General features: G+C 39.1%; 1 protein-coding gene across 2 annotated transcripts; it reads left to right on the top strand.

Moving 5' to 3' along the window:
- The first annotated feature begins 2,616 nt into the window (after window positions 1–2,616).
- On the top strand, window positions 2,617–8,977 carry ubox5 (U-box domain containing 5). 2 transcript variants are annotated; one of them, XM_078251006.1, is made up of 7 exons: window positions 2,617–2,747; window positions 3,712–3,775; window positions 4,552–4,653; window positions 4,995–5,746; window positions 5,893–6,518; window positions 6,620–6,805; window positions 7,308–8,977. In XM_078251006.1, the coding sequence occupies exons 2-7, from the start codon at window positions 3,722–3,724 to the stop codon at window positions 7,526–7,528; spliced, it is 1,941 nt and encodes a 646-aa protein (XP_078107132.1). In that variant the 5' UTR covers window positions 2,617–2,747; window positions 3,712–3,721; the 3' UTR covers window positions 7,529–8,977. The 2 variants fall into 2 exon arrangements, with proteins under 2 accessions (XP_078107132.1, XP_078107133.1); XM_078251007.1 differs by having other exon boundaries at window positions 2,619–2,722.
- The last annotated feature ends 612 nt before the right edge of the window (window positions 8,978–9,589 follow it).

Genomic DNA, 9,589 nt, shown 5'->3' with positions numbered 1-9,589 from the left:
TAATTGAACTGCAAGGAGAATGTGAAAGGAAGCCCACAATTTGAATTTGGTTATTATGATAATTGTGTGGTTTACTATGGGCATTTACAGCCAAGAAATTGAGAAATCAGTCAGTATCCCCAAAGTTAAAAATACAATTTATAGAATGTATGATATACTAAAAAGAAATACTTATAATAGTTAAGATTGTAAATGTGTGTGTGTGTGTGTGTGTGTGTGTGTGTGTGTGCGCGTGTGTGTGTGTGTGTGTGTGTGTGTGTGTGTGTGTGTGTGTGTGTGTGTGTGTGTGTGTGTGTGTGTGTGTGTGAGGGGTGTGTGTCTACAAGCTTCAGTTTATGAGATTGAGGATAGAGGGACTAGTGGCAATACAGCAAGTGAAGATATATTAAAAGCAAAGGGATTTTTTGGGGGGCTTTAAGTACAGTAAGATGTACATCAAAGCTTCATACAAGGGCAGTGAGACTGAAAATTCAAACTGAAGGAGGCTGTATATCCTAGAAAACTACTTTCTTCTGTATAGTTCATTTAGAAAAAGCAGGAGAGAAGGAAGTAAAAAAAATTCAGAAAAATGAAAAGTCTGCCTCTTTAAAGGGAGCATTCAGGCTAACTGCACTATGTAGTGTCCTACACACAAGTTATGATGTACAGTAGACTCAGATGTGAATATCATGGCTTTTATATGTGTTGTTTATGCCAGCATACAAAGATGTTGCTCAAGAATATTAACTTATCTCTTAGGTATTACATAGTATTATCATCTTTATTACTGTTATTATATTATGGTGAACTGACAGAGAAAATATGTGCCATTTGAGCTTTCCTTTATGTTTTTTTTTAACTGTGTAGATAGCCTATTGGCCTACCATAATGGTGCAATCATAGCAACCCTGTCCAAAAATGATGTTCCTTTTGTTGTAGGTGATAAATGTAGTTACAGTATTGCATTGTTTAGAGAACAAAATGCTACCGATTTTATACATGTTTCAAATGTATCGTTTGCATTTATGTTACTAGTACTGTTCTGGCTTGATTAAAACCACCCCTTTGTTAAAACTCAGCAGAACTAATAAAGATATGTGAATAATTCAGCACTTCTTGTTATTGAGCAAATCATTTGTTCTGTGGTTAAGACTAAACTAGAGTTTAAGATTTGATTCTGGCTATCAGCTTTGAAAAGACTGACCAGAGGAAATATTTGAGTCTAAATATTGGAATACATGATTATTATAGGCACATATCTTTTATCACAGTGTTTCCCAACATGGGGCTCAGGACTCCCTTAAGGAATAATTGTCAGTGGCCATGAGACGATTAGTCCTGCATTGCCAGACCTTCCTCCACAGCGCTGCGGAGGGTCTATGAGACGATTGACAAGATGAAAGAAGAAAAAACATATTTCTGCGACACAAAGATGTTTATCTTTTCAGACTTTTGTCTAATCACATTTACTTGTTCATTACTGCAATTCTACTCCACCAGACCTCTAAAAAGTATTAAAATAAAAAACACTATTACTGTTAGCTTTGTTTAACCTGGCCAGTGGTATTCAGATCTTGTTCTTAACAGTAGCGATACCACATTGTAGAAATACTCCATTACGAGTAATAGTCCAGCATAGAAAATCTTACAATAGTAAAAAGTACAATAGTATTATCAGCAAAATAAGTATCAAAATAAATTATGCAGTATGAATTAGTGCATAATGATACAATTATTAGCACTGATGCATTAATATCTAAGCAGAATTATAATGTAGATATAGCTGGTTTTTAGGTAGAGATCATTTTAGCTACTTTATGTGCTGGGTAGTTTAATGTGTAGCAATGCATCTTATTTTTATTTTGTAAAATCTTAAACTAAAATAAAGCAGCATAAAATCAGAGTGAAGTAAAAGTACCTCTAAACTGCACTTACTGTAAGTGCAGTACTTGAGTAAATGTTCAATTCAATTTTAATTCAATTCTATTTATAATGTCAAATCATAACAGAAGTTATCTCAGGACACTTTACAGATTAGATCCAGACCACAATTTACAGAGACCCAACAGTGTTGTACTTCTCCCCTGGCTCTATAAAATCCTTAAACATATGCAACCTGTGAGGAGGGTTTGCAATTAGACATTGCATTGTTTATGGGATCACAAACCAAAAAGGTTTGAGACCATTGTTGACTACATCTCTTCTAGGCTGATACATACAGTAGAATGGATATATGGGCACTGAAATGATCAAAGGAGTAATAGTAAGTAAATAGTCCTCAAACCAAAGAAGTCTGGGGTCTTCCCTGGGAACAGCATGATTTTCAATGAGGTGTCCTTGAAATGTTGCAAGCTGCAGGGTTGGATCTTGTATAGTTGGGTGATCTTGTTGACTTCAATGTGGAGGAGGAGATACATCTCTGATAAGATGTAGGCTATTTGTAGATGTTTAAGATGTAATTAGAGATGGGCAATGGTCAAATGAACGTTATTACGTGTTAAAAGGGCTGTGCCGAGGTAAGGAACGCATAAATGTCAGCGGACAAGTTATTAAATGAAGTTTATTCTTACTTGATTTACTCAACACCTGTTGCATCCCTTGACGCATTTCGCAATTACAAATGTGAATAATGTCCCATCTCGGCTGCCCTAGTTGTGTCGGCTAAGCTAATGGCTAGTAGCTAGCTAGCTTTTAAGTTACCTTCTAAAAGTTAATCAGGGGAGGCAAATAAAGAGTCAAACAGGCAAGTTGTTCAACGACCATGCAAAGTAAGCTTCGTCTGCCTTAGTTTACTAACCTAATGTTAACATTGTCCGTCTGGCTCAGCATTAGCAGTGTTAGCTAGATGCTAGCTACGTTTACTATAACGTTACTGTTACAGCTAACGTTAGCTATGAACAAGTTAATGTTGTTACCTGTAATTTATCTTATAATACATTCATGTAATTTATGTGCAACATTAGCGCCAAGAATACTTATCTGTAAAATGAATTCAGTAAACTTCTTTGGTGAAATGTAACCGTAGTTTTCGGTAACGTTAGCTGGATAAGAAATGAGCCGTGGGAGGACTCGGTTATCTGTGAAAAATTAACTTGTTTCGGGCTGCAACATTATACTTTATCTTTAATTCAGTTATTTTCTCCATTAATAGATATATCGTTAAGTCCGTAGAGTGTCAGATAATAGGAAAAATTGCCATCACAAGTTCGGATGTATTCAGGTTGGTTGTTTTGTAGATATTCAGCTGCCTATTAACGTTATTGTTAGCTACATTTCTTGTTAAGAACAGCATTACATTCTTAGCTTTGAAAAGCTGCAACCGTTGACTGCATTGTAGCTTCAATAAATACTGGAAAGATGAATCTATTACCAAAGTAGTTTTTTCAGTCGACTAAATTAGTAATCTCTTGAGCTCTTATTATTTTTATGATTATTTGACTATTGTTTAGTCCAGAAAATGTCAAATCAAAGTAAAGCCCAGTACAATTTCTCAGAGCATTTGTTTGTCCAATGAACATTGAATTTTGTCATGAGGTCAAAGGTCTTGGGAATGAATAGGTGCACACACAAAAAAAAAAGTGATTACCTTCTAATAATGCAGGGCAGTGTGGTTTACTAATGTGAGTCTGTGACAGTGTTAGAGTTGTTTTCACTGAATGCCTCATTTTGCCTTGACCTAAACGTGAAGCAAAGGAACATGTATAGCTCTAAAATCAATTTGTGTCTTCGCAGGTTGGAGAATATGGTTGTGAATCTCTGTCTGCCACACTTTTATGCAACAGTTCATTGCAACAAGGTGCGACATATTTCATGGAACTCTCACCTAACTAACTTCCTCAGGCTAATTTTTTTATTTAACATGTACAGTGCTTTCCTTTTTTTTGTAGAAAATTGCTGCTATTCCAGGTGACATGTAACTATTGTTGGCAACAATTACTTAGGACACAGAACAGGCTAAAACCTTAATTTCTACACTCATGTAGTGTTTTATGAGAGCTCCAGTCACCTTATTTCCCTAAAAAGATAAAGACAAGGTTCAATATGTGTTAAGACCAACAGGAAGAATCAACTTAAACAGACATGAATTTGCAATGAATGGAGTTGGAGGATGTAGATGTGAAAATAAAGAAGCAGAGGGACAAAGTGGTGGGTGGGAGACTGAATCACAACTGACCTTGTGATGTTCTTTTTATTGGTACTTTGAAATCTAATCATGACTGTATTTTCTCCACTCTCGGGATGAAAGATGTTCTTTCACTCCTTCACTTATAGTTTTTTTTACATCATCTGATATATTGTCACCTCTCCTTCCAAATGTTTTTTTTTAATGCAGTTTTCTGTTGCATATCATTTATATTGTTTAGACCCATTTGAATGTGCTGTTCTCAGCCACATTTCCAATGAGACAAGCCCCTGAAACTTAAGTTTTCCAGAATTGGTAATGGTGGAGTGGATGCTAAAGTATTAACAACATGCCTACAATTTGTAGTGAACCAATTCAATTGGGCTGACACATGAGGTTTTCCATGTATTACACCATAAAAATGTATTATATAAAAATGTTTACTGCAGCTGTGCGCAGATGGCTATGATGTCACAAACCTTGTGTCAGCCGACCCTGCTCTCCGGAGGCGGGGCTTCAAGCTGGAGTACTTCCTACGTCCACCTGTACAGGTAAGGAGACGCTGTTGTACTTGGGCAGAGGTTTACTTTCTTGCTGAGAGTTAGATGAGACAATTTACAAGGAAAGTTCTTAATTGTTGTTTTTCACAGAGATAGCTACACTCTCATATTGTCAGCAAAATTTAAATGAATGGCATTTCAGTCCTGGAAATATCACTTTATTCAAGTTAAAAGCAGAAGGCAGAATTAGAATAATTTTAACAACAGCCTATATGTTTTTTAGAATCTTAATATTTGCAAAACTTTTAAAAGTGGGTATGATCTGCGGCAACACAGGTAAGTTATTCATCTCTATTGTTAGTGGTATCCATTTTTTCTTTTATTCCTCCTAGGTGACGTTGAAGTTTGGCTTCCAGGTGGAGCTATGCAGGGTGGATGTGGAGCTGTGGCCCTGGGGTATGGACCGTGGACAGGCCTGCAAGAGACTGGAGATTAGCACCAGCTCTGATCCGTTACCCTCCCAAAATGTTGGCCAAGGCCACAAAAGGGTTCAGCAAAAGAAAGAAATGCAGGTAAAGGACCAGAAACACAGCAGAGAAAAACAACAAGAGCATGACGGTAAATCTCGCCAGAGTAATGGCCCCCAGTGGAGACTTCACGCCCAACAGTGGGGTGAAGAAGCTCTCGATGAGCCTCAACAAAGAGGCCATGCCTTCAAGTGTCAATCAAACACTGAATCCAGTAATACTGTTACAGAGTTTAAACTCGTAGGTCGCTGCGAACTAAGGGAGGAAACCCAAGTCTGTTTCACACGGTCAAATATAAGTCCCCGGCCCCCGTTCCTTTCCACACCACCTCCACCAGCTGCAAATTGTCGGCAAGAGGAGCTGTGGAGTCGGGGTCCGCTCTCATTAGGCGCTGTGACACAGCTTCGCGTGACTGTGCCATTTGGCGGTGCAGCATCTGCTCTGGGGCTCAAAGCCTTGGCCGTGTGGGGACAACCTGCTCGCTGCTGCCCTGCAGAAGAAGTGGAGAGGATTAAAAGAGTCCATGAGGCCAGTGATAGACGGCTGCCAAGACCGGTGTTTTTTGCCCCTTCTGTCAGCCAATCAAAATCACCACTGCAAGCAGCTACACCTCCAAGGTATGGGTTTATGAAGCAGTCTTTGAAGAATAAAATTTCGGTTTAATCATCTTCTTGTTGTAGATAAAATAGAGCTCATAATAATAAATTATATACATTTTCTTACACTCTTGATAGTTATCCGTTTGCTTTTTGTCCGACTCCAGCAAACTTTCCATCCCAGAAGAGTTCCTTGACCCGATAACTCAGGAGGTAATGATGCTGCCCATGCTGCTGCCCAGTGGTGTGTCAGTGGACAACACCACAATGGAGGAGCACCAGAAGAGAGAAGCCACTTGGGGTCGAACCCCGAACGACCCCTTCACTGGCGTTCCGTTTACTTCAACCTCCCAACCTCTTCCTAACCCCCAATTGAAAAGCCGCATTGACCTCTTCCTCCTGCAGCAAGGGATGATGAGCAGGGACGGGATGTTGGGGAGACAAGGGGATGGAGAGAATCCACAGGCCTCAAGACTTATTGACTCTGAGGTACATGGACAGTCCCAGTACACTCCATGTCTCAGTGAAAGCACAAAAAACAACACTGCTATTCAATATAATGCTGGCACCACAAACACAAACAGGACCACACAAATAGAAGTCACTGGATTAGGACATTCATCAGATAATGGGAATCGCACATATAACTCCCAGCCGCTAACTACAGAGAGTAAATCAGAAAGAGGAAAGAAACGAGATCTTAGTGACATTTCCAAAGACTCAACAGAAGGGTCGACAGCTGAGAGGCATCTACTACCTCACTCAAAAAGACCCAGACATTATGCAGTTTCAGGTGAGTTTAACATGTTCTGTAAGAATGAGATCCTAAAACATTTCATCTTCTGCTGACTTGTCTGCTGTGTCGATGTTCACTCCTTCACCATACTTCTTCAGTCCCCAGCTGCAGCTCTCATGAGCAGCGTTTGTCAGCCAGTCTGGATGAGGCCCTCTTCTCCGCCCTGCAGGGCCGACCCTCCTTCACCTCAAACTTGTCTCAGCAGAGCCGGGTTATTCCTGACTCTGAACCACTGAACACCTCACAGCACAGTCAGACTGCAGGCACTCCAAACATGCCAACAGGTAGGATTGAGAAAAGTCCACTTTGAAAAAATATAACACACAAAGAAACATACTACCCTAACTGTGGTCAGGAGAACTGATCTGTCATAGCTCACTCAGTGGCTAGTTTGATGCTGCACTTCATCAGGCTTAAAAAAATAACCCTTTTAAATGTCCCTTCATTATTTTTTACAGGAGCTTGGATAGAACAAAATTCAGGGCCACCGAAAGACATGCTGTGTCTTTTCTAAACTGATAAGAAATTCCACATAAACACTTGGGTGATTTATTATTGAGAGGTGTGTGCAGGAAATCTGAGGATCTAGTTTATTAAGAGAAAGGGTAAACCAAAGACTTGATTTACAACACATTACAAAGGAAATCCTGAAATGCACTGAAAAGCACAAATGTATGACTGTGTAGGAGTTTTTAAAAAATGTGTGTAGTGTTTCTTATGTCTAATGTTAAACCCGTATACATCCATTAACTGTTTGATTAATTGCCCCTCACATTTGCTCGCCAGGTGAGAAGACGTGCTCTGCATGTTCCTGTTCGGTCTCCGCTTACTCCAAATCTGCATCATCCATCTACCGTCTAACCTGCGGTCACCTGCTCTGCCATGCCTGCCTGCGGAAGGAATCACAACCACTAGACACTGTCACTATAACAACATCCAATCACATCGTGTGTCCCGCCTGCCAAAGCACTACCCCTCGCAGTGACGTCATACGCGTACATCACTGACAGATGCTGTAAAAAGGCAAACCTACGCCTTTCAAAGCCTGTGATAAAATGAGGATTATTCTGACGGTGAAGAGGGATTGTACTTCAGATGTAAGTTACAGATCCTGGATAGATTTAATTGTAGATTGTTGACTTGACGCTACGTCCATTCCCCTCTTTAATATACAGTATATCTTCACAAATGTGTGATACTGCTGTTGAGTTATATAACATTCTCAATAATTGCCAAATTTCCACGAAACTATTCATCCCTCAAGTTATTTCTTATTTACACGCGCGTCAAGTACTAGTCTAGCAGTGAATTATATTTTTTTTTAGAATTTTCTTGGACCCATGACGTCAAAAAAATGCACTCTATTTTGATGTCTACAGCTGTAGAAAGAACAAGCCTTTAAAAACCTTTAAAAAAAATCTAAAAGAATATGAAAAAAAAATCCACTTCTCTTCCACCCCCTCTCCCTGTCTTAGTTTTTTTTCAGCAAGCATTGAAGTGTAGTTGCAGCCTTGGTTTGCAGCCTTTGTGCAGAGGCTGGATGTGTAGATGTGTTGAGGATGCACGAAGAAAAGGTTGAGGGACAGAAGAACTGGGAGTAGGAGGGCAGAGGAATAAAAGTGGATTTTGACCCAAGGCTGTCGCTGTGTCATTGTGAAGAAAAACACACAGGGCACACACGACCTTACCCTCTTTCCTTCTTCACTCCATACACCACTTTACATTCCCTACACTCTTGTATAGTCTAAAGAGAGTAAATGCAGGAAAAACATGTAAACGATAAGGACTTTCTTGGACTGATTGTGTACTATTTTTTTGATGTGTTAATATTAAACCTTATATATTGCGTCCACCAAAGGGTTAAACGGACTAAAGTAAGGAAAAGCAGCATGTATTGTGGTTTCGCAATCACAGACAACATTATTTACGTGTTGGTTTCCCTGACAACATTAAGCTTAACCAAGGTCATGATCCTGTATCCGCTCAGTTAGAGCAAAGGCTGGATTCAGTTGTTCTGCATGTGAAATGAAGACATCAGCGTCACTGTTTGAGCTACAAGTTGTATATGAACTTAAATGATAGTACTAAATCAGTGCTTTGTACATGTCAGAAATGTAAAATAAAATGTAAATAACACTCAAACTTACATTTTATTTTAATACTTGTATATAAAGGGAATTTGGACAGCCCTCTTGGACGTTTCAGGCAGCGTGTTTCACAGGCTACTTGTGAAATGTAGGAATGTAGGTAGAGATGTTCCGATACCGATACCAGTATCCTTATTGCCTCTGATACTGCCTAAAATGCTGGTATCGGGAAGTACTAGAGTTAATGCACCGATCCGATACCACGTAATAAAGCCGTAAAGAAAATCTCCGTTTAAGTAGTTTATTTATGTTCTTTTTCCGTTATAACTGACAAACTGGATAAAAAAAATAAAAAAAAGTTCTGTGGCATTCATTGTTTGTGTTTGTTCATGTTTCACAAAGAGTTTAATCTGAGCCAGAACGTACAACAAAGATAGAAATCATATCACATCCATACAGGGATAGTAGTATACATTTGTTAAAACATAATAAAATATATGACACACTGGTATCGGATCGGTACTCAGTATCGGCTGATACGCAAGTTCAGGTATCGGAATCGGTATCTGGAAGCAAAAAATTGGTAACGGACCATCTCTAAATGTAGGCCTATGTTTATTTCAAGATTCATTACAGGTTTCAGGTGTTTTTTTGTGAGAAGAAATGTTATACTGTTCAGGAGTACAGTAATGCAAAGACCACGTTTTGTATTTATTGAAACGCTTCAAGCTTGAGTGCCATGATGCTACTTAAAGAGCTCCTTCACACCTGCTGCCTCTGATGCTCAGTTTAGCCATTTAGCATCTACTTGTTAATCAGCATCACAACAGCTAATAGGTGAGGTACAACCCAAAGCATGCAAGGAGACACCGTACGGAATAATGAACTTCAGATATTATATTATTTGAAATGCTAATCTTGTTGTGCTCATTAATAGTTTTAAATTACATCAGCAGGATAATTTGTGTGACCTTGAGGTTG

This window comes from Sander vitreus, chromosome 5 (assembly GCF_031162955.1).
Source record: "Sander vitreus isolate 19-12246 chromosome 5, sanVit1, whole genome shotgun sequence".
Lineage (NCBI taxonomy): Eukaryota > Metazoa > Chordata > Actinopteri > Perciformes > Percidae > Sander > Sander vitreus.
This window is presented reverse-complemented; position numbering and strand designations above follow the sequence as displayed.